Here is a 24,816-nt window from a genome sequence, read left to right as displayed (position 1 = left end):
GGGGAGATGAGTTGAATTTTGAGTATGTCGATTTCAGTTGCTTGTCAGACATCCACGTAGAGATGCTTGGTTTGCAGTAGAGTATATCACCAGGCTAGAGTTTTAAATGCAGGAGTTTTAATTATATATGTGGAATTAAAACAAGAACACATGGAAGAGTGCAGTGCATTGATTAAGAATACAGCTTTTGGAGGGAACCTGGGAAAATGGCAGAGTAGGAGGAACCTAACTCACCTCATCCCATGGATACACATAGATTACAGCCACATCAGTACAACTAACTCAGAAAACAACCGAAAACTGGCAGAACAGACTCTCCTCAGTTAATCATAAAGAAGAGTCCATATCAAGAAGGTAGGAGGGGCAGAAACCCAGTTGGAAACCAAACTCTTGAAGAGACTAACCACAAGTGGGAGGGACACCACAATCATGGAAAAGGGAGAGGAACAAACCCCACACCAGGCACCCCACACATGGAGGAACTACACTGAGAAGACAAGTTCCCATTAACATTTGGCTTTGCAAACCAGTAGGACTTAACTTCACTAGTTTATACAACCAGTGGGCTTAACTCTGGGTATCTTAAAAATCAGCAGCCTTGGCTCTTGGGCAGCCAGACGGTTATAGGAAACTAAGTCCTCACCCTTAAAGAGACAGCATAACAAACAACCCCTCAGAGATACAGCACAGAAGAAGCAGTTTGAAAAGTATCTGGGGTATATGGGAAGGAGATTTATTTACTAATCTCAGAACATATGCTGGAAGGGCAGGGATCTTTAGGAGACTTCTCCAAGAACAAATAGTTGGAGGGTAACATTTCTCTCCCTGCTCCTCCCAGCCTGGACCCAGACAACTGTGGGAACCAGCATGAACACTCTCCACCTAGCTTGCCAACACTGCAAACTCCACCCCTACATTCTCCTGAGGATCCACCCCATCCAAACTGTCCCACTCAGCAGGCGTCCCTCCAAAGTGGAGTCTCATTGTGCAAGCAGCCATGACAGTGACAAGTGCCACTCCAAAGTGACTCCTTCCCTGGAAAGAGGGGAAGATAACCACACATATCAGTTTGACTGCAGCCCGAGCAGCAGACTGGGGGAAGACATCTGATCTGACTGCCAGCCCTACCCACAAACCAAAACCTAACAGGAGGCAGCACAAAGAGAAAGCCCTATAGTTTGGGATCATTGCAAATCCAACAGACAGACTGGGTGCAGTCATCTGGTCTGACTGCAGGCCACACTCACCAAAAAAGCCACTCAGGGGTCAACATAGGCAGAGTGCCCTGCAGTTTAGTGCCACCACAGCCCCTGCAAATGAGCTGAGGGCAGGAATCTGGTCTGATTCAACTATAAGCCTAAAGCAGCCTCAGACTGGCCCCTAAAGAGCACAGGGACAAAACCCTGCCCACAACAGAGTGAGCCATTGCAGCTGACTAAAGGCAAAGGCAGCTCAACCACAAGAGTAGGGCGCATGCAACACACATAGGAGATACCCCTGAAGCACTGGTTCAGGTGAACAGGGGATACTGCACTACAGGGCACTAAAGGATCTCTTCATAAGGACACTATTTTCAAGATCAGGATATGTAGCTGACTTTCCTAATACATAGAAACAAACACAGAGTGTTGGACAAAATGAGGACACAGAAGAATATGTCCAAGATAAAAGAACAGGACAAAATCAAAGCAAAAGAGCCAAATGGAACAGAAATAAGCAATATGCCTGATAGAGATTCAAAGTAATGGTCATAAGGATACTTATTGGACTTGAGAAAAGAGTGGAGGATCTCAGTGAGACCTTTGACAAAGAGAACATATAAAAAAGAACCAATCAGAGATGAAGAACCCAATAGCTGAAGTTAAAAATACACCAAAGGAAATCAACAGTAGCTTAGAGGAAGCAGAAAAATGGATCAGCAAGCTGGAAGACAGGGTAATAGAAAGCAACCAAGCTGAACAGCAAAATGAAAAAAAAATTATAAAAAATTAGTATAGGTTAAGGGAACTCAGCAACATCATCAAGCATTATAACATGCACATTATAAGGATCCCAGAAGGAAAAGAGAGAGAAAGGAGCAGAAAATTTATTTGAAGAAATGATAGCTGAAAATTTTTGTAATCTGGAGAAGGAAACAGACATCCAGATCCAGGAGGTACAGAGAGCGCCCAACAAAATCAACCCAAAGAAGTCCATACCAAGACACATAATAATTAAAATGCACAAAGAGATGATAAAGAGAGAATTTTAAAGGCAGCAAGAGGAAACAGTTACATAAAAGGAAAATCCCATAAGACTATCAACTGATTTTTCAGCAGACACTTTGCAGGCCAGAAGAAAGTGGCATGCTATATTCAAAGTGCTGAGAGGACAAAAACTTGCAACAAAAAATACTCTATCAAGCAAGACTGTCATTCAGAATAGGAGACATAAAGAGTTTCCCAAACAAAAACTGAAGGAGTTCATCACCACTAAACCAGCCTTACAAGAAACATTAAAGAGAATTCTTTGATTGGAAAGAAAAGGCCATAATCAAGAGTAAGAAAATTAGGAAAGGAAAAAATTTCACAGGTATATAGAAACAATAAAAGTAATAGATTAATCACTTATAAAACCAGTATGGAGGTTAAAGCACAAAAGCAGTAGAAGCAATTATATCCATAAAAATCAGTCAAGGGATTCACAAAATAAAAGGAAGTAAAGTATGACATCATATACATAAAATATGGGGGGAGTAAAAATGTAGTGCTTTCAGAAGGGGTTCAAACTTAAGCAGCCATCAACTTAATACAGATAGCTATATGCATAGGATTTTTTAAAAGATTTTTTTTATTTGACAGAGAAAGCACAAGCAGGGGGAGCAGCAGGCAGAGAGAGAAGGAGAAGCAGGCTCCCCACCAAGCAAGGAGCCCAATCCCAGGACCCCAGTATCATGACCTGAGCCAAAGCCAGATGCTTAACCGATTGAGCCACTCGGGCGCCCCATGCATAGGATGTTATATGTCAACATATTGGTAATGACAAATAAAAAACCAGTAATATATATGCAAAAATAAAGAGGGGGGAATCTAAACATATCACCAAATAAAGCCATCGAACTACAAGGGAAGAGAGCCAGAAAAGAAAGTACTAGAGAAGAAATACAAAAACAATCATAAAACAAGTAACAAATCAACAATGAGTACATACCTGTCAATAATTACTTCAATTATAAATAGACTAAATGCTCCAATCAAAAGACATAAGTGGCTGAATAGATAAAAAAAAAAGCAAGATCCATCTATATGCTGCCTATAAGAGACTCATTTCAGACCTAAAGACACATGCAGATTGAAAGTGAAAGGATGGGAAAACATTAACCATGAAAATGGAAGTAAAAAGAAAGCCGGGGTAGTAATATGTATATTAGACAAAATAGACTAAAACAGACTGTAATAAGAGACAGACAATGACACTACATAATCATAAAGGGAACAATCCAACAAGACGATATAACAATTGTCAATATTTATGCACCCAACATGGGAGTACCCAAATACATAAAATAACTATCAACAGACATAAAGGAAGTCCAGACAGAAAATCAACAAGGAAACTGATTTTGCATGACACATTGGGCCAGATGGATTTAACAGATATATTCAGAACATTCCATCCAAAAACAGCAGAATCCACACTCTTTTCAAGTGCATGTGGAACATTCTCCAGAATAGATCACAGGTTAGGCCAAAAACAAGCCTCAGTAAATTCAAAAAGATTGAAATCATATCGTGCATGTTTTCCAATCACAAGGGTATGAAACTAGAAATCACCACAAGAAAAAAAAAAACTGGAAAAAGCACAAACAAATGGAGTTTAAATAGCATGCTACTAAACAATAAATGGGTCAACCAAGAAATCAAAGAGGAAATTAAAAGAATACATGGAAACAAATGAAAATGAAACCATAACAGTCCAAAATCTTTGGAATGTAGCAAAAGCTATTCTAAGAGGGACTATTATAGCAATACAAGGCTATCTAAAGAAGCAAGAAAAATCTCAATTTAACCTTACACCTAAAGGAGCTAGCAAAAGAAGAAAAAAGCCCAAAGCCAGTGGAAGGAAGGAATAATAAAAAAATAGATCAGAAATAAATGATATAGAGACTTAAAAAATAATAGAACGGGTTTCAATGAAACCTGGAGCTGATTCTATGAAAAAATCAACAAAATTGATAAAGCTTTAGTCAGACTCATCAGAGAGAGAGAACACAAATAAATAAAATCAGAAATGAAGGAGGAGAAATAACAACTGACACCAAAGAAATACAAAGGATTATGAGAGTTTTATGAAAAATTATATGACAAAAATTAACCAACCTAGAAGAAATAGATAAATTCCTAGAAACACGTAAACTTCCAAAACGGAATCAGGAAAAAATAGAAAATTTGAACAGAATGATTACTAGCAATGAAATTGAATCAGTTTGGTAGAATTCACCTCTGAAGCCATTTGGTCCTAGACTTTTGTTTGTTGGGAGTTTTTTGATTACTGTGTTCCAAAGTAAAAAAAAAAAAAAAAAGTACAGCTTTTGCAGTCAGTTAACTTGGATTCAAATCTCAGTTCCATCACATAATAGCCATTGCCATTGTAAGCAATGTCTTCAACTATTGAGATGGAGCAAACATAGATGAGGTGTTGTGAGGATTAAAAGAGATAAGTGTTTAGCATAGCATCTGAAATTAGTAAATTCTCAATAAATGGTAGTTATTGTTACTAAATGCCCCAGAGAACAAAGTAGACCAAACACATGGACACAGCAAATGCCCAACAAGCATATGAAAAGCTGCTCAACATCACTAATCATAAGAAAAATGCAAATCAAAACCACAACGAGCTATCACCTCACCCCATTAGGAGAGCCACTGTCCAAAAAATGAGGGAAAAAAACGAACAGAAAATAACAGTGAGGACGTGAAGGAATTAGAACCCTTGTGTACTGCTGCTGAGACTGTAAAAAGGTGCAACCACTATGGAAAACAGTACAGAGATTCCTCAAAAAATTAGAAATAGAATTATCACATGATCCAGCAATTCCACTTCTGCGTTTATAGCTAAAAAACTTTGAAGTAGGGTCTCAAAGACACATTTGCACACCCATGTTCATAGCAGCGCTATTCACAATAGCCAAGAGGTGGAAGCAACATAAATGTTCATTGATGGTTGAATGGATAAAGAAAATGTGATGTATACATACAATGTAATATCATTCGGCCTTAAAAAGGAAAAAAATCCTACCATATGGTACAACATGAATAAACCTTGAGGACATTATGCTAAGTGAAATACGCCAATCACAAAAAGACAAATAACATGTGATTCCACTTATACCACTTATATAGGGTATCTGAAGTAGTCAAATTCATAGAAACAGAAAGTAAAATAGTGGTTATTAGGGGCCTGCGGGGAAGGGAAGAAAGGGGATTTGTTTAATGGGTATAGAGATTCAGTTCTGGAAAATGAAAAACTTCTGGAGATCTGTTGCACAATGTGAATATACTTACCATTACTGAACTGTGCAGTTAAAATGATTAAGATGGTAAATTTTATGTTTGGCCAGTTTTTTATCACAATAAAAAGATGCATAAAAAAACATGAAGACAAAGTACAAACTCTTGACCCACCAGGTGCAGTCTCCAGCCCTTAATGTATTTACCGTCTGGTTAACTCCTAGGCAGCAGGGACTGTGTTTTATTCACTGTTGTATCCTCAGCACCCAGCACAGCGTCTCCAAGAAATGTTGGCTAAGCTAATGAGAAGGTAGAAAGAAATAGGAGAAAGGCGGAGAAAGGGAGGGAGAGGAGACCAGAGAGATGAAGAGCCCAAGACAGGAAAAGGGAAGACAAAGGAAGAAAACATTGAGCCCTAAAAAAGTTAATTTGCCTGGAGAGGAGGTATCCTAGGGCAAGGGGGGGTCATGGTGTCTATAAAGTCGGCTGATGTGAAAAGCCAAGGCTCTGGCCTTAGGACAAACCACACAATTACTCATGGACATGTGTTGAACAGAATCATAGCTTGTTGGGGGGCCAGGAAGAATTGTAAGAATTACAGCCAGCTACCCACTGACAGTTGGTACATTCCGGTTTAGTTTAAATGAGAGGTGCTGCTTTCAGAGAGAAGTGTCACCTCCACCACGCGCTCTCACACCACACCTTTGGACCACTTCCCCTAACTCTGAGGCTCTTAAACCTGCGCATGCGCGGAAGGTTCGGGGCGGTGCGTGAGTGGCGAGTGGTCACCGCTCCCTTTCCCCTCCCGGAGGGCTCTGCGCGTTGAGGACGTCAGTACTCCAGCGCTGAACGCAGCACAATGAGAGGCGTGGCCTATAGGACGCGTTACCCTGGCGACCACCGTCTCAGCGGCCCAGACTTGATCAGAGCGTAGAGCGGGAAAGGTGTGCGTGAAGAGGTGAAACGAAGACGGCTTGCAGCCCCAGCCCCGCGGCACCCTGGGGGCTGACGGGCGGCCATGGATCTGTACCTCAGCAACTGCTATAAGGCTGCTGAAGCCGCCGCCGCTAAGGCGACCGCCAGCAGCCTAACTGCCGACAGAAAGCACTGCGACACCGTGAGTGGCGGCTAGTCTGTAGTCACCCCGCTCCTTACTCCTAGGCGGGGTCTCGGGAAGGCGGGCGGGCGGAAGGGGCGGAGACCTCACTAGAGCGAGGTGGGGAAAGGGGCCGGTGCTTGACGACTCAGCTTCAGGCTCCCAGGCCCGGCAGCCAGTAGCGAGAGCGGCTTGTGGCCAGGACCAGCCTTGGGTGGGGCCCAGAGATAGGGCTGGTAACCCGGGAAGCTGGGAGGCCTTCCGGGTTGTCAGCAGGGCGGGCTCTTTCAACCCTGAGTGTAGAATTCTTTGGTTTATTGGGAGGTATTGGCCCATTTTAACGTGAGTACATTGGTCTAAACGAAAATAACAGTTCTTAAAAATAGACAGAGTATTTCATTGTATCTGACAGGGCTCACACAAAAAAAACATTCCAGAGATCGGTGCAGCTAATCTATTGGATCTTCCTCTTGGGGTCAAGCTGCCTATTATCCCAGGAAGCAACAATATATTCTATACTACAAATATAAGTGAAAAGGTAAACTGAGTTTTAATAGTGCTTAAGTGATTTTCGTTATCCTTTTTAATAGCTCGCTATTAAACTTGAAACACTGCTATGATTTTGCTTTGAGTCAACTTCAACTTAACACACCAAGTTGAGTTAAATGAATTGAAGTGATTAGTGTCTGAACTTCGCTTATTTAATGATGGAAGGCCCCAGGATATGCCTCAGCCATCCAGTTCAGCCTTATCTCCAACCCAGAGCCTCAGTTCCCAAAGGTTGGGTGGGGTCTTTTCTGCCTACCTACACTTTTCTTGCTAATTCTTACTTCAGTGCCTGTGTCCATCTGGCTCCCACAACCTGGCACGCACTCTTCTTCCTGACCTTCAATTTGAGCCATCCTTTAAGAGCTACTACACAAACCCTTTCCCAAGTGTCACAACACCCAACTATCTCATCTTTCCTTAGAATTTACATGCCCTTGGTGTGCCTTACTCAGGAATGAGTCAGCAAGATTAGTGATACGGTGTGCTGCACTCACATTATTACACATTTTAAGCCCTCTGCCTAACACCCTGTGCTTTGTCCATAATTTAGGCCAAGACTAAAGGAGGTTCAGAACTTTCTGGTGAGAATGTGCTTTGATCACAATAGCAAAAGATTCTACGGAAATAATTCTGACTTCCTTACTCTTGCACTGTCTAGCACGTCATTAAGGATGAATAGGGGCTTCTTGGTATTTCTGATAACTGTCTAATATATATGTTTTTTAGGTTTTATTGCTGGAAAACAATAGAGTTTCTCTTTTGAAAACGCATAATGTTCTACTAAATATATGCCAACCTCACAGAAATTTACTGAGTCACACTCCCACAAATTAGCTTTCCTGAAACATACTCAAAACTATTTCACTACTAGTAATAACACTGCTTCCTAGTTTATAATTGTAGCCCTGTCTGTTGGTTTTTTTCCCTCAAATATCTTCTATTTGCTATATTTCTTTTTTTAGTTGATTTTTTTATTATATTATGTTAGTTACCATACAGTACATCTATTTGCTATATTTCTATTCTGTTCCTGTTGTTCACTTGTTAACTACTTCTTATTTCCAGATTTTTTTATACTAAATTATACTGATATCTATTATATTGATTACCCCAAAATATATGCATTTGATCATGATCGGGCACTACATTCAGCTACCCTGAAGACTAACTTTGTAGGACCTTTGTCTTTTAGCAGGATTTCCTCAAGGAAGTAAGACTTTATATTTACACCTTTAGGTATTGTGTTTTTTTTAAACTCATTTTACCCTCATGACCACCTTGTAAAGTGAAGCTATGATTTATCTAAGGTCACAGGTAGATAGTAGCAGAGTTCAGACCAGAACCATTGTCTCCTGACTCTTAGGCCACACTCCATTACCTCACCTTGCTGCTTCCTCAACTGCATGCCACTTTAGCAGATCACTACAGAAACAGAGAATTTAAAGGTCTTTCATGCTGTTTTGAATCCAGATAGAAGCAAAATTATGGTATTTGACTTTTTTCCAGTCAGATTAAAATGTAACAATGTAACCTACCTGTCTTTAGCTATGCATTAATCCACACCTGACAACTGATCCTATACAACATTTTGATAACAAACTTATTTTCAGGTAATTTATTTATAAATTAATTTGCATATTAGTATACTATACTTAGCAACTGTTCACAAACTCCTTAAATTGCTTTTATTGAAAGTTAACAGTAAATACTTTGCCAATTAACTTAGACATTCGGCTTTCAAGAACAGATAACATGTTAAGTGAAAAGAACAATTTGCATACTTTTAGAAGTCTCCCCTGTGACCTCCCACTGGCACGTAGTAATGATACAATAGACTCTTCATTTCGGGGAAGCCAATTATTGTAATTGACAATAGAACACTTACCCTGGCCTCAACAAATGGCTTTGTCTTTTTCTTGATAGGTCAGTAGCCCAGGGTTGGTCAACCCATGTCTGTTACCAACAAAAGTCAACATCTAAAAGAAGAAGCAATAATCAATCTGCTAATTGCAGCAGTGTTTCAACTGCCATCACTGTTGATCACTTCTCTTCTAGGAAAGATATGGGCTTCCTATATAGTCTCACTGTAAATTAAATCATTGCCCAGAAGGATGTCTTTCTTTGCCTTTTTTTAAAAATTATGTTAGTCACCATACAGTACATCCCTGGTTTTTGATGTAAAGTTCGATGATTCATTAGTTGCGTATAACACCCAGTGCACCATGCAATACGTGCCCTCCTTACTACCCATCACCAGCCTATCCCATTCCCCCAACCCCCTCCCCTCTGAAGCCCTAAGTTTCTTTGCCTTTTTAAGGAAACATTGGTAGTCAGGGAATCCAGTTTCCCGATATACGTTCATTAGGAAAGACAAAAGCCTGGCATCAATCAAGCAGTCAGAAATTTACAAAGGAAGCTTCTAAATGGAAAAAGAAAGCTAGAACCCTATCCTGCCTCTCTTGTCTTTTCCCCTTGCCCACAAATGAGGCATCCTACCTGCCTTGAAGGACTCTTAGGGCCACACCTCAGTGTTCATGAATTGGGCTGAGGTTGAGGCTACCACCCCCAGCCTGAAGACAACTCTAATAGAGCAGAGGGGAAGAGAAAGGCAGTTAGATTCACCTAAATCAATCCATTTTCCGGATTCCCTCACTTCAGGTTCAGCTTGCGTTTTTTTTTTTTTTTTTCACTGACCAACCTAGTCATTTCAACAACTTGAGGTTTAAAAGTGCAATTTCATTCATTTTACACACGTAATACTTTTGAATCTGTGTGTTTGCAGCTTTATCAGCCTTCTTATGACTTTAACCTGACTGATCCTTATTGCCGACTTTTGGAAACCAGCTATAAAAGCCTTCATGATCCCCATTTAAAAGCATACCATAAGCGAAAGGATATCCTAAGGAGATTAAAGAAGGGCGGTTACATCACCAGCAACAATAAAGTAGGTTGAAGCCTCCTTCCCATTAACCAGTAGAAACCTAGGGACTTGATAGACACTTGGTTATGTACTTCACTAGGAGCCTGTTTCAACTTTGGTTAAACAGTAAGAAATATTTATTAGAAAACTCAATTAATTACTCAGTATTTGGATTTCTAAATAAGACTACTTGTTCCTTCTTGATCTTTTTTCTTTGATAACAGCAAAAGATAAGCACCAAATGACTCAAATATGTAAAGACATACATATAAATATTTTTATTTATGTATTTTCTCCCTGCTATAGTATAGTGCCTTTCCTCTGGCTTTAAAAGTAGTAAAGGCACAGTATACCTTTCAAGGAATATTTCCTACACTTTTTGAGAAGACTAGAGACAAAATGGAAACCTAGCAGAAAACAGCATGATGAAATAAATTGGGGGGTGGGGGTGTTGAATGTCATTATTATACTGGTGTTTTAATAAATTCACTGAGAATTGTAAATTTCTGATTATGATGTGAACCATATTCTTGAAATAATACTATTTAGATAGAAATTTCGTGATGATACAGCAGTTTTAGATACTGCTTTCCAAATTGCTACCACAATGTGCTATTATTACCCTTGATCCTAAAATTGTTACTAAAATGAATATTCTTATGACACTCTTCTTTGCAAAGCTTTATGATTGTTACAACTTTCTATTTATATCTTCGGTTTTTGGTTTTGCTTTTATAGGTCATATGTACCTTGAAAGAATTGAATAAGTACAGGCAGTATCTGACCACTTTAAAATTAGACTTTGAAAGAAACTATGTAAGAGAACAAGTAAGTTAATACTTAAATTTGTTTTATTTGGGGTCTGTAAGATAGTTTTTATGTAGGGTTTGGAAGAAAGGTTTGGTCCTCCGCAGAGTATTTACTTATAATTACCTGACCTAGAATTATGAAGATAACAAATCAAATAAGATCCCTAGAGATTTATAAGAGATAAAAATGAGACCTTTGCCTTTAATTTACAGAGAGAAATTTTCACTTATCTGGAATGGAGCCACACTAGGCTTAAATGCAGATTAACAGAATTAACCATGTGTAAACTACAGGAGGTTTACCAAGCCCTACACTTAAGACGGCCTATCAAAGGACAGGTTTATTTCTAGCCAGTATAGAGACTTTGATTTTTTTTTTCTCTCAGAAAATGATTGAAAAACAAGTAAATAAGTTGTATGAAACCAGAAGACCCTACGACAGCTATGAAAATGAACAGTTCCAAGAATGGCTGTTACAGGAAGATACACAAGCAACTCCAGACCAACAGCTGGTAATAAAGCACAGGTACGACTGAGGTCAATGCATATTTCATGGACATATTGTAGACCCCAGAAAGTTGTAAAAGTACTAGAAAGAATTGAAAGCAGGACCAAAAAAAAAAAAAAAGGATTAGACACTATTGAACCCCCTATAGTTTTCAATGTGGAGAGAAAGGAAAGGAGAGTAAGAGGTAATGGGATTGGGAACCCCCTGATACCAAGGCTTGGGGGGAGTTTCTACCTGAGAAACTGGACTCACTAGAAGCCCAAGAGGTAAGCCAAACTGAATTTGAAGAAATCCAAAGTCCACATTCCTGAGCTTGGGAAACCCACATCCATAGTAGCAGAGAGAGAGAAGGTGTGTTAAGCATGTTTCAAAATTAAGTTGAAGGAAGTCACTGCAGGGTCAGAAAAGGAGAGTTCCTATAACTTTATCTGATGCTAATACAAACAGGTGTTGTTCCCCAACCAATCATGTATGTTCATTCAGCAACAACTCACACACATTCAGTGTTACTATTCAGAGGCCAAGCTCATGCCCCAGGAGGCAGAGATGAGCTAGAGTTCTTTCTCTTTATGATTTATTGGGGACAAGGGTCAGTTCACCTTACTCTGCCTCTTAAAGTCCATGCGTTTATATCATGATATGCCAGAGTACTTGCTGATCCACCCAGATCCCGGTCTGGTAGTTTGTGGACCTCTCTGTACATGGAAGGTCACTCAAGGACTTGGGAATTACAGAGAGGCCAGTACCCACTTATTTTTAAAGGAAATTCAAATCAACTTGTGTTTTGAAGTCAGTCTTTAAGTTGATTTCAGCTGTCTTTGGAAATTCATGTTCCCCAAACTGCAGAGCTGTATGTAATCTCTATGTAAAATGCTTTTAATCACTCTGTTCCAAATTTTGCCATTGTCCCAACCACAATAACAGACTTGTATAACAGGGTCTGGTAAAATTCGTACAGTATGGTGAGCTGGTGGATTAGGTTAACTTAAAGATCCCTGAAAAACTCTACATTTTCTGTATTCAAGAAATAAAAAGCATCCCAGAAGGTGGTTTGGGAATATCAAGATTGATAATACCATCATAAGGGAAACACCCAATTTACCTTCACTTATATTTGCACTTTTACTAGATATTTAGATATGATTAGTAGGGAATTAAACAAGGTTGAGCACACAGCAGAAAAGCAGAGCATACGCCGGATGAAGGAAGAAAAGCAACGACATCAGGACCACATTAAAAGAAAACTTCGTCTCCGTAGACAAATTGAAGAGGTAAGGAAAACCAAATTTTAAACATTGAAGGGAAAATTGCATATGGTTGTTGCATCGATAAACATTTTTAGCAGTCCCACCATATGACCTGAAGCTATTTCAGGTCTAAAAATTAAACCACTATTAATAATAATAATAATTTAAATAATAAACCACTATTAATATTTTATCACTGTTATAATAGACAAGCTTTTACTTAACATTAGTGAGTTTGATATCACAAATTATATTGCATTTATAGTAACACCTCATCTGCTTTTAAAGTTTTAGATATTAACTCTAGTGAAAAATAATCATGGCTGTATTCTCTCAAAATTCAGACAAGCCTATTTATTTATCTTCTCTACCGAAATACATTTACGGGCAACAGATTACATATGATACACCCCTTAGGCAATAAGAGAAAACCCTCTTGCCAACATCTTCTTAGATCCATCTTTGAAGCCAGGCTTATACTTGAATTAAGTTTCCAAAAGCAAAATCATTTCCTTCCTTTTGCCATTCCATTGCATGCATCAACATATTCCCAATAAAAAGCAGTGAGAGAAGCCCATTCTAAAGCCAACATAAGATTTTCATTATGGTTTACCCAATTTTTGTAAGGTCCTTGACTTGATCTAATTTGCTTGTTGACAAAATAAAAAAAAAAAAAAAGGTCATAAAAGAGAACCCCTTCTAACTACCATAACATTGTGCTCCTTAGGAATGGAAGACAAAAGAAATGTTACTTCTGACAAAGATTGGAGAAGAAGTTAAAAGAGAAGCAAGAATTGAGGAACAACGTCAAAAAGTCAGGGAGGAAACTCACCGGAAGGTAGAGTGAGCTTTTACTTATAACTTGGGCTATTTGAGGAAAAGCTTTTGCCAATTTTGATATTTTAAAGTGTGAACTATCAAAAGTGGCCTAAACTCACGAGGATAGCTATTGGAAAAACCCGGTTTGGTCTGAACCAGGACTTCAAGGACTGCTCTGAAATGGGACCAGTCTCCAGAAGGGGCACAATGACTTAAATTGGATCTAGTTGTTACAATGTATTCTTCTTCATGCTGGACAACAAAAGGAAACTTACCCCTTACTACCTTCCTAGTTTTATACTCATTGTGACTTCAGAAATCTCAAAATAGGAATGAGGGCACCCTTCAAGTAGACCATCATATTTGAAATATCTGTTTTGCATTTCCAGTAGCAAGCTGCCATTATATTTTTAAACATTTAAATATGTTTTTAATATTTTAGAAACAAGCACTTCTAGAGAAAAAAATTGCTTATCATTTACAAAAAATGCAAAGAGATGATGTTAAGAGAGACAGACCAGAGGAAAATATATTTGAAAACAAAGGACAGGATGAAAAAGAAGGTAAGAGAGAGACAATAGAGACAATAAATGATAAAGTATCTAAGTAGAAGATGCATATGTATATATTAAATATTGGTGGCTTTGTAAAAACAACAACAACAAAAACCTCTATGTGCTTATGTGGTAAGGTCAGAAGACCCTTGGAAAGGGAAACCCTAGAAGCTCACACTACCAGTGCTAAGCACTATGCAAGGCACCTCCCAGTTACAGCTCAAGTTGTAAAGAATGTACACACACAATATTATATACATTATAACAAATTCAGCACTTCTGTAAAGTGGCATAGTAGACAATACTGCCTGTACCACAGGTTTGAAAAGGAGCCAGGGGCACCTGGGTGGCTCAGTCGGTGAAGTGGTGAAGCGTCTGACTCTTGGTTTCAGCTCAGATCATGATCTCAGGGTCATGAGATTGAGCCCTGTAGCAGGGTCATGCTGGGCATGGAGCCTGCTTGGGATTCTCACTCTTCCTCTCCCTCTCTGCACCTCTCCCCACTCCTGCTCATGTGCGCTCTCTCTCTAAAATAATTAATTAATTAATTAATTAAAAAGGAGCCAGTAAGAGGGGACAGTTAAAAAAAAGATATGACAGGGGCGCCTGGGTGGCGCAGTCGTTAAGCGTCTGCCTTCGGCTCAGGGCGTGATCCTGGCGTTCTGGGATTGAGCCCCACATCAGGCTCCTCTGCTATGAGCCTGCTTCTTCCTCTCCAACTCCCCCTGCTTGTGTTCCCTCTCTCGCTGGCTGTCTCTGTCGACTAAATAAATAAAATCTTTAAAAAAAAAAGATATGACAAAGAGGGAGAAAGATGTATATAAAGGGAAAGACAGAGAAAAGGAGCCAGTAAGAGAAAACATTTCCAAGAAAGTAGACTGAAACAGAGGGAGACAAAGAAAAATATTTTTAAAAAGAAGAAAAAATTTTAACTGAGGACTAATAAGAAAAGATTATACAAAACAGAAAAAGAACAAGCTAGTAAGAAAAAGAGAGAAAAAAAGGGTTTCTTTAAAGGAGACAAAACAAGAGTCATTTAAAATATAGCAAGCATGAAACAGAGATAGATAAAAAATAAGACCAAAAGGTTAAAAAGGAAGAGGCAGTAAGAAAAGATTGTACAAAAACAAAGAATGAAATGGAGAAGAGGGAAAGAATGAATAAGAGAGAAAAAGAAAGAAAACGGAATAGAAGAAACCAGTAAGAAAACACACACACACTCACACACACATATATACACACACATACACACTGGATGTCAGTGATGGAAGGAAAACAAAGGCAAAGAGGTAAGACAAAGAGACTAGAGGAAGGAGAAAGAAAGACAAACAGGCAAAGAAAAAAGAGAGTGAAAGAAAAGGGAGACGAAAGACATACAGAGAAAAAATAAATGAACAAAGAGGGAGAGAGGGAGATGAAGAAAGAAATTTAAAAAGGATAAGTCAGTAGGACAAACCCAAATAAAAAGAGAGATTGTGAGAGTGAGAGCAATCTAAAAAGTCAGTTTAGGGGCACCTGGCTGGCTCCGCCAGGAGAGCACACGATTTGATCTCAGGGTCATGAGTTCAAACCCCATGTTAGGCATAGAGCTTACTTAAAAAGCTGTTTAAAAAGAAGTCAGTTTAAAAATACATTAAAATTAGATGGATTGATCAATCAATTCATACATACTTACATCCATTCATATACAGACATGTAGATAGAACTGATTTGGAAAAAGAGAAGCCAGTAGCAAAGACAGGACAAAAAAATAGAGGAAACAGGGAAAAATAATTTAAAGTAGTGAATATAATGAGATTAAAAGAAATGGGGGGAGTGGGGAGGGGATTGTATTAAAGGAAGGAAGGGGCAGGAAGTAAAGAAGTTTATGAAAGGGATGAGTCTGGGAAAAGGAATTACAAAGAGTATGAACATGAGAGACAGGATGCTGAAAGGAAGAAGCTAGTGAGAAAATTACATAATCATGGACAGGACGGTGGGGAGACTGAGATCTAAAAAGAAGAAATTAGTTAACAAATATAGTAAAATAAAACAGATACAGAGATACATAGATAGAAAAGACTGTACTTTAGAAGTACAGTCTACTAAAAAGGAAAAGGAGCATAAAAAGATAAATAGGAAGACATTCTAGGAAGCAGGTATGACAGCTGAAGAAGGGAGGAAAAGATGGAAGGATGGAATGGAGGGAGGGAAGGAGAAAGAAAGCAAAGAATTTTGAAAAGGATGAGGCTAGGAAAATTGGTAAAATAAAAAATAACAGGATGTGAGATTAAGGGACACAGGAGTTTAAAAGTAGGAGTTACTGTGAAAATTAAGTACAACTGAGAAAGGCAGGGAGAGAGGAAGATCTAAAAAGAAATTACTTAAAAACAGAGTAAAATAAAGACACGTAAATTGATGAGACAGCTCAACAGTAGTGGGTGGATGGATGGAGAGATAGATAGACAGACAGATAGGATTTCAAATAGGAGAAACTAGTAGTAAGACGGGAAAAAAACATACCAAATGAGAGAGAGAGAAAAGGAAAGAAGTTATTATAATGAGCCACAAAAAAGAGAAAGGAAGGGAGCAAGAAGAAGCAGAGGGAAGAAAAGAAAAGTTTGTACAGGATGACTCAGTAGGGAAATGTTACTTACAGGGGAGGGATGTGAGAGTGTAAGGGAAGACCAGTAAGAAAATCAAGTACAATTGTGTGATGTGCAAGAGAATTAAAAACTAGAAGGCAGTGAAGAAAGATGGTAAAATAAAGACAGAAAGATGATTGATAGCTGTATAGATAGTCAGCTAGGCAGGTCTGCTGGTAGAAAAAACTGATTTTTTAAAAGATTTTATCTGAGAGAGAGAGCATGCACATGAGCAGGGGGAGGGGCAGAGAGAGAGAAGCAGACTCCCCACTGAGCAGGAAGCCTGCTGCAGGGCTCAATCCCAGAACTCTGAGCCTAAGGCAGATGCTTAACCAACTGAGCCACCCAGATACCCCCCAAAAAACTGATTTTTAAATAGGAGAAAGCAGCAGTGAAGACAGGACAAAGATGCATAAAGAAAGAGAGGGGAAAGGGGAAAAAAATTTTAAAAGAGGAGTAGTAAAAAGAGAATAAAAGAAAAATGGCAGGAAGAAAGGAAAGAGGAAGGAAATCAAAGAAAGGAACACAGATGGGAGAGAAAGGGTGAGCGGTGAGCAGTTGGGTGAAGGTAAGAAAGAAGGAAATAGCAAGAGGGAAGGAAGGATGAAGGAAGCAGGAGGGAAGGGGAAGGGAAGGGAGGAAAGAGGAAGAAGGAAGGCAGATATGCAGGCAGGGAAGAAAAGAAAGAAGAAGAGACAATGAAAGAAAGGGAGTGAGAAAAGGTAAAGGGTATCCGGAAGAAAGGGAAGGAGGGAAGGGGAAAGAAGGGAGGAATAGAGGGTAGAGAGATCTAAAGAGAAGTCAGCTAAAAAAAAAAATAAGGGTGAGGGGCATCCGAGTGGCTCAGTTGTTAAGCATCTGCCTTTGACTCTGGTCATGATCCTGGGGTCCTGGGCTCAAGCCCCACATCAGGCCCCCTGCCTGCTTCTCCCTCTCTGTCTGCCTGCCACCCTCCCTGCCTATGCGCTCTATCAAATAAATAAAAAATATATATATATATTAATATTTTTTTATTATGTTAGTCACCATACAGTACATCCCTGGTTTCTGATGTAAAGTTCGATGATTCATTAGTTGCGTATAACACACAATGCACCATGCAATACGTGCCCTCCTTACTACCCATCACCGGCTTAGCCCAATCCCCCCCCACCTAAAGCCCTCAGTTTGTTTCCCAGAGTCCATAGTCTCTCCTGGTTCATTCCCCCTTCTGTTTACCCCGCCTTCCTTTTTCCCTTTCTTCTCCTACCAATCTTCCTACTTCTTATGTTCCATAAATGAGTGAAACCGTATGATAATTGTCTTTCTCTGCTTGACTTATTTCGCTTAGTATTATCTCCTCCAGTCCCATCCATGTTGCTGCAAATGTTGTGAAATTGTTCTTTTTGAAGGCTGAGGGAAAAAAAAGAGAAAGTTTTTAAAGGACGAGCCAGTAAGAACAGACAATGCGAAAGGAAGGAAAGAATGAAAGTTTAGGAAAGGGGAGTCAGTAAGAAAACTCATAATGTAGTTCAGTGGAACAATAGGCTGTAACCTCTACCTCTGGGATAAAGAATCACTTCAGCAGCTATATTGCTTCCTCCGTCTTTAACTGTTAACTCCTACTTTAGGTAGGAAGAAAGTTTCAGGTAGGCATAAAGAGTGGCCACCTCAAATGGTTTTTAAAAAGGAAAACATTAAAAAAATCATGTTCACAATATCACATAGGTGACAGGAGAATGACAAGCTCTCTTTCACATATGAAATAGACTTCTACCACTATAATAAGGCTGTCATCTTCCACCACGTAGACCCAAAGGGATGCATGTCTTTTTTTTTAAGATTTTATTTATTTGAGAGAGAGAGCTGAATGAGAGAGCACATGAGCAGGGGGAGGGGCAGAAGGAGACTGAAGCCGACTCCCCACTGAGCAGGGAGCCCCATGCACAAGGGCTCGATCCCAGCACCCCGAGATCACGACCTGAGCCGAAGGCAGACCCCTAACTAACTGAGCCACCCAGCCACCCCAGGGATGCACATCTTAAAACTCTAGTGAAAATGCAATCAGCACACACAGTTTGGAATCTTCTTTGTCTATCTCAATGATTAGCAACAGGAACTTTGGTCACCTCTTTCCCAGCTGAGGTCCCTGGGCATTGTTGCCTCTGTCGAGCGGGCACAGCCAGGGATGATCACGAGTACTCTCACGGGGTCTCTAGCATAGTCATTGCACTGCTGCACCTCCCCACAGAGAAAAGCCCACATTCTCACTGGGGCAGGCTGGAGGGAGGGAGTTTTTCCCTTCTCCCAGAAGACAACTCTGTTTCCCCGAGTATAGCTTTAATTACACAAGATAATATTGTAAAAGCGATCGGCCTGCCTCCCCATCGCATCTCTCCTCAGGTTTCTCTACCTTGCTGCTACTGACATTTTGAGCTCCCCAGTGCTTTGTGGTGGGGGCCATCCTTTGCCTTGTGGGATGTTTAGCAGCATCCCTGGCCTCTACCCACTAGATGCCAGGAGCAACCCTCCCCCACCACATCTGTAACAACCAGCCTGTCTCCAGACATTTCCAAATGTCCCCTAGGGGACACAAGTGCCTCCCACTGAGAACCCACTACTTACCCGCTCCAGTTCTTCCCTACAACTATCTAATATGTACGTTAGCATATGGCTCTCCTCCTACTGGGCCTGAAAGAATAAATAGAATCTATCTTGGATAACCTTGTCATTTCCACTATTCTAAATATAAATATTTTCTTGTGTTTCTTTAAGCTTCTTCAAAGATGAAGAAAACAAGTGATACTGCCAATGACCAGCAATCACACCAAGAACAAAAACGTAATTGAAATGATTACGATTAGAAGTGCTAAAATAGTAATTTGTGGAAAGCCAGGATTTGGTACTGACCTCCTCTGCTTACAGTGCAGAGAAATCCTCCCTCTGTCCTCTGTTGTGAATGATGGATTTCGAGGAACGTTTGCCAGCAGTGCTAGGGCCTCTCTTGCCGTCTGGATCAGACCCCCTAATTACACACTGAGTTCATATCCCTGCCTCCAATGCCCAGGAGCAGGGCAGCCCTCATTTTGCAGCTGACAAGTCCACAAACCCAGTTCAGAGCCCTGCTTCTTCGTGGCGCCTGCTCCTGATCTCCGAGGCATGTGGTTTTGAACCTGCTCCTCACCGGCTGCTACCGCCGCTGCCGCTCTCTGCAGGGCTGCTCTGCCTCCTAGGGTAGCTTTTCCCTGCATCTCACGTTTTGTGCTCCCTGAGAGTCATCCTTGCAGATTGCTGACTGGAGGTGCCATGGAGGTTTCTGAAGGCAGTGGCCCTAGGGACCTAGTGAGGACCAAGACCCCAACCAAAACCCTGCCCTTCCTTAGACTTCGGACTTTCTAGGCCCGAAGTAACTTCTGTCACTTCGCTGGCAGCAGAAGTATTTTATTCTGCCACATGTTTTTCTGCAGCAGTGGGGCCTGCTGCTCAGTGTTGCCCATTCTTGATCCCCTGCTCCTTTTTGAACAGCCTGACAGAGTAGTAGGTATTGTCATTCCAAAATTTCAGCCTATTTCTTAAGTAAGCTTCTTTAGTACACATGGGGCTAGCGCTGTTTGCTGGATCTAAGTTTCTCCCTTCCTTTTGCCTTCTCTCTCAGTCATCGATTTTTCAAACATACTCCTCTAGACTGCCTTTGTGGGGCCCCCATAATGGCCCAGGCTTTCAAGGAGCCTCCCCCATCTTTCTGCTTCTTTCCCAAAGATGATGTCCTGATGTCTGAGGTCAGAGGTGTGGCTTATGTTCTTAGTCCTCTGTGTGTCGGCAGTATGGGCATCACCTAAAGAGTTTATTAGAAATGCAGATTCTCAGGCCCCACCCCAGACCTACTGAATCAGAATCTACATTTTCATAATATCTCCAGGGCTTTATATGCACATTAAGGTTTGGGGAACAGTGGCTTCCTCATGAAGGTGAATAAAGCCATGGCACTTGGATGAAATGTCTTCTGCCTCCTCTGGTCTCCAGAGAGATGTCCTTATCTACACTGAAATAGTGCTTGGCCTCTTGGCATTCACAGTTGAATTCAGCCATCAGTGCAGTGACTCATGGTCTAGTCTCACTGAGCTTAGAGCCCTCTGGCTTTCCCATCCCACCTCCCATTCTGGCTGGCTGCTCCATAACGCTTGGGGTGGAGCCCTCTCACCTTCACCCCAGTGACTCCCCTTGGCAAGCTCCCCAGCTAGACTCTCAGCCCTTTCTGGGCCGTGTTCATCACATAGGAACCAAGAGTAGCTAAAGAAAGGAAAACCTCAAGAGGAAATAGGAAGAGGTTTGTAAAAAGGTACAAACTTTAGCTATAAGATGAATAAAATCTGAACAGCTAATGAAAAACGCGACTATAGTTGACAGCACTGTATAAAACTGAAATTTGCTGAGAGAGCAGAACTTAAAATGTTTTCAACAACAAAATATAAACATGTGAGGTATGAACTAAATGGGGGGTCCTTTCACAATATATACATACATCAAATCAACATGATGTACACTTTACAATTGTCTTACAATTTTATATATCAATTAGATACGTCACTAACAGTAAAATTAAAAAGAAAGGAAGAGAAGGAAAGAAGGGAGGGAGGGAGGGGAGGGGAGGGAGGAAGGAAGGAAGGAAGGAAGGAAGGGCCAACCTCAGAGAAAGCCTTGCTCTGCTTGACCATACTATATTGCAGAGTTTCTGGGCCATGTCCCAGGTGAGGAGGAGGAGGCAACAAGTGGGAGGTAGCCTAAGAGATTTCTTTCTAGAGTCCTAAATGGGGAGCAGAGCAATAGTTCTTTTCTGTCTGTGCTAACTTCACTTGTCTGAAGCAACCAAGGCCCAAAGTAAGAAAAATGTGAAGCCTCATCTGATTTCTTTGCTCTCCAGCCTCTCCCACCACCCTTCCACTTTCCCACCATCTCTGAGCTATTAAAGGAGTGAACTTTCCCCCCCAACTTTCCTTAAGTCATATCTTCCTTTTTTCTGAGCCCAGATAACTCTTTTTAGTGGGCTAGGGTATCTCTAATACACTAAGGGAGAGTTTTCTGAGCTAAGTATTCCAGTCTGTTGCTACACAAAAAGGAAGGTTAACTTTTGGGAACTTCTCAAGACAGTTGCATCGCTTGCAAAGCGTACTGTCTTGGCTATGTCATTCCTATTTTGAATAATAGGTGCTGAATAGTACTTGGGTGTTTATTGTGGCATTCTTCCTATTAAAAATTCTAAACTCCTCTCCCCTAGTTCCACCCCCAAGCAGGTAGATGTCTATGGAAGACTAGGGCAGAGTTCTTGTACTTGGGGAGTCAAAAAGGAGAACGTAATATAAAATTTTGAAACAACAGTCCTGCTGCATAATAGCTGTTTTGCATCTGTTAAGCCCCAAAAGTAAGCACAATGAAAGATGGGTCTCCAGACCTACATCTAGAAGGTGTGCTCACTGTAAAAAAAAATGTTGAGTATAGAAAAATATGTAATATATAGAAAGCTGCAACCTTATTAATAAACATGGGGAAAGGGCACAAACATTTTACTGAAGACATACAGATGGCAAATAAGCGCATGAAAATGCTGCTTAATATTATTAGTCATTAGGGAAATACAAAGTAAACCACAATGAGATACCACTACACACGCAGTAAAGTAGCTAGAATGTAAATAGCTGAATTTGACTAAGTATTTGCAAGGACTCGAAGCAGCTAGAACTTGGACACTGCAGGTTGGAGTGTAAAATGGTAGAACCACTGTGGAAAACAGTTTGCTAACTTAAGTTAAACTACCATATGATCCAGCCATCCCTCTCCCAGGTTCGTGCCCAAAAGAAATGAAAATATATGTCCACGTAAAGACTCATAACAGCATTATTCATAATAGCCAAAAAACTGGAAACAACCTAAATGCCCTTCACTGGGCCAATGGATAAAATGTAGTACACCCCATACTTTGAAATACTATGTAGTAAGATAAAGGAATAAACAATTGTTGCAGGCAACAATATTGATGAATCTCAAAATAAATATACTAAATGAAGGAAGCCAGACCAAAAAAAGAGAGAGAGAGAACATCCTGTTTGACTCCATTTATAGCAAACTCTAGAAAATGCAAACAATTTATAGTGACAGCAGACCGGTGGTTGCTTGGGAGACGGAGAACTAGAGAGAGAGAGGGATGAAGTACAAGGGGAACAAGGACACTTTTGGGTATGGAGAAATGTTTATTTCAATTGTGGTGATGGTTTCATGGGTTTGTACATATGTCTAAACTGAACAAATGGTATGTTTAAAATATGTGTGGTTTATTGTACTTCAATTGTATTTTGATAAAATTGTTTTAAAATTCTATGACTTCTCTTTCATTTACTTTTAGAACCAGGCCATTCTCATAATTCTGTAAAGATTCCTGCCAAAAAATCATCAGTCTTCGTATCTTCTCAGCATGATGTGCAGAAAAACAAAACAGAACAAAAGGTAAACGCTTTGTATTGATCATTAATTTATCTTGTTAACTGTTATTTCTGTGAGATATCCTTTTCACTGGCATGGTACTGACTGGTCAGAAATAATGGGGTCCTACACATGTCTGGATCCTCTCCCTTGCAGGGAAGGTTCTGAGTCAGCTTCATGTTAAATGTACTATGCCATTTAGCAGAAACTGACTTAAATATTTGATGATACTGATGATAGCTAATGTTTACTGAGAACTTGCTGTGGGCCAGGGCCTGTGTGAAGCTAGAAAGAGGGGAAAGGGGCAAAACAGTTGACATAGGATACAGAGATGGAAAAGACGTCACCACTACTCATGAGAACTCACTGTCCAGAGATTTAGACACATATATAAACAAAAGTCCTTACAATAAAATAAGAGGAGAGTTTTGATTTGTTCAAAATCCAGGGGGAGCACAGAGGATTTAGAGACTAGTCCTGCCTAGAGGAGTCTAAAAAGGCTTTATTAAAGGAGGGCTTCATTGAATTAGGTCTTGAGGTGTGAGTAGGAAGTTTCCAGATGAACAGATGTGAGGCGGTATTACAGACAGGTGTTAAAGTGTAAAGCAAGAGCAGCAGGGTGAGCCAGTGAAGCCAGGGCAGGGCTGGAGAGGAGACTGAAAAGGTAGGTTGCAGCCAAGGCTTTGTACACCTTGCTGGAGAATGGGTTTAGCCTCTCTGTGGTCGAGAGCCATTGCTGCTTTTTGAGTAGAGATGTGAAATAAGAATGAGATGGGTTTTAAGTTGGAAGAGCCTATGACTCTTGATCTCAGGGGTTTTGAGTTCAAGCCCCACATTGGGTGTAGAGATTACTTAAATTAAAGACACTTTATTTTTTTTAAAGATTTTATATATCTGAGAGAGAGTAAGCAAGAGAGAACAAGAGGGGGGAGGAGCAGAGGGAGAGGGAGAAGCAGACTCCCCGCTGAGCAGGGAGCCCCATGCGGGGCTCGATCCTGGGACTCTGGGATCATGTCCTGAGCCGAAGGCAGACACTTAACCAACTGAGCCACCCAGGTGCCCCAAATAAAGACACTTAAAAAAGAGACAGAAGCCTTTTTTAAGAAATTAAAAATAAATAAGTAAATAGACAATCTGGTTGAAGTGTGTGACATAGATGCAGTATTTGAGAGAGAGGAGATTAGAGGGAAGATAGTTTTGAGTCTACTGGGATGGTCCAGATAAAAATGATAGGGCAGTGGCAATGAGGGTGAACCAGAGGCCACAGATTTACGATATTTCAGAGTCAGAGTGTGTCAGAATTTGGTGACTCAATAGATGTGTAGATTGAGAGAGAGGGAGAGGATGAGGATGATGATGAAGATTTAATTTTTGTATATAGGTTCTCTTGAAGTGGGATGTCTTTTCTCTGTGCTCCCATAGTACTCAGGCTGGCCTCTATGTCAGAACTCACTATACTGTATCATATTTTCCTGTCTGTCCTACTGGATGATAAACCTCTTGAGGTCAGGAATTCTATATCTTATTTTAATTCCAAGCAGTGTGCTCAGTAAGCATTAGATTGGATTGGATTGGCCCTATCTGAAATTAATGGAGTAACTCTAAGCTTTCTAGAAGAGATCACTGGATGGATTATTATGTCTTCAACCAAAAATATGGAAGACAGAGGAGGAGCAAGTTTGGAAAGATGGCACATGATAAGCTTCTTTTTGAACTAGTTAGTTTAGGTACCTGTGAGAGATATTTCA

General features: G+C 40.3%; 1 protein-coding gene across 1 annotated transcript in view; it reads left to right on the top strand.

Moving 5' to 3' along the window:
* The first annotated feature begins 5,472 nt into the window (after nucleotides 1-5,472).
* The window catches only part of LOC103672961 (fibrous sheath-interacting protein 2-like), a 79,543-nt gene continuing 60,199 nt past the window's right edge, over nucleotides 5,473-24,816 (top strand). The window contains exons 1-10 of the mRNA XM_040635231.1: nucleotides 5,473-6,606; nucleotides 6,998-7,123; nucleotides 9,917-10,078; nucleotides 10,793-10,882; nucleotides 11,250-11,389; nucleotides 12,501-12,642; nucleotides 13,346-13,456; nucleotides 13,880-14,000; nucleotides 19,370-19,435; nucleotides 22,992-23,092. Coding sequence (XP_040491165.1) covers nucleotides 6,508-6,606; nucleotides 6,998-7,123; nucleotides 9,917-10,078; nucleotides 10,793-10,882; nucleotides 11,250-11,389; nucleotides 12,501-12,642; nucleotides 13,346-13,456; nucleotides 13,880-14,000; nucleotides 19,370-19,435; nucleotides 22,992-23,092 — 1,158 coding nt within the window. The 5' untranslated portion in view covers nucleotides 5,473-6,507. The remainder of the gene's footprint in view (nucleotides 6,607-6,997; nucleotides 7,124-9,916; nucleotides 10,079-10,792; nucleotides 10,883-11,249; nucleotides 11,390-12,500; nucleotides 12,643-13,345; nucleotides 13,457-13,879; nucleotides 14,001-19,369; nucleotides 19,436-22,991; nucleotides 23,093-24,816) is intronic.

The sequence above is a fragment of the Ursus maritimus genome (genome assembly GCF_017311325.1).
Source record: "Ursus maritimus isolate PB19 chromosome X unlocalized genomic scaffold, ASM1731132v1 scaffold_X1, whole genome shotgun sequence".
Taxonomy (NCBI): Eukaryota; Metazoa; Chordata; class Mammalia; order Carnivora; family Ursidae; genus Ursus; species Ursus maritimus.
This window is presented reverse-complemented; position numbering and strand designations above follow the sequence as displayed.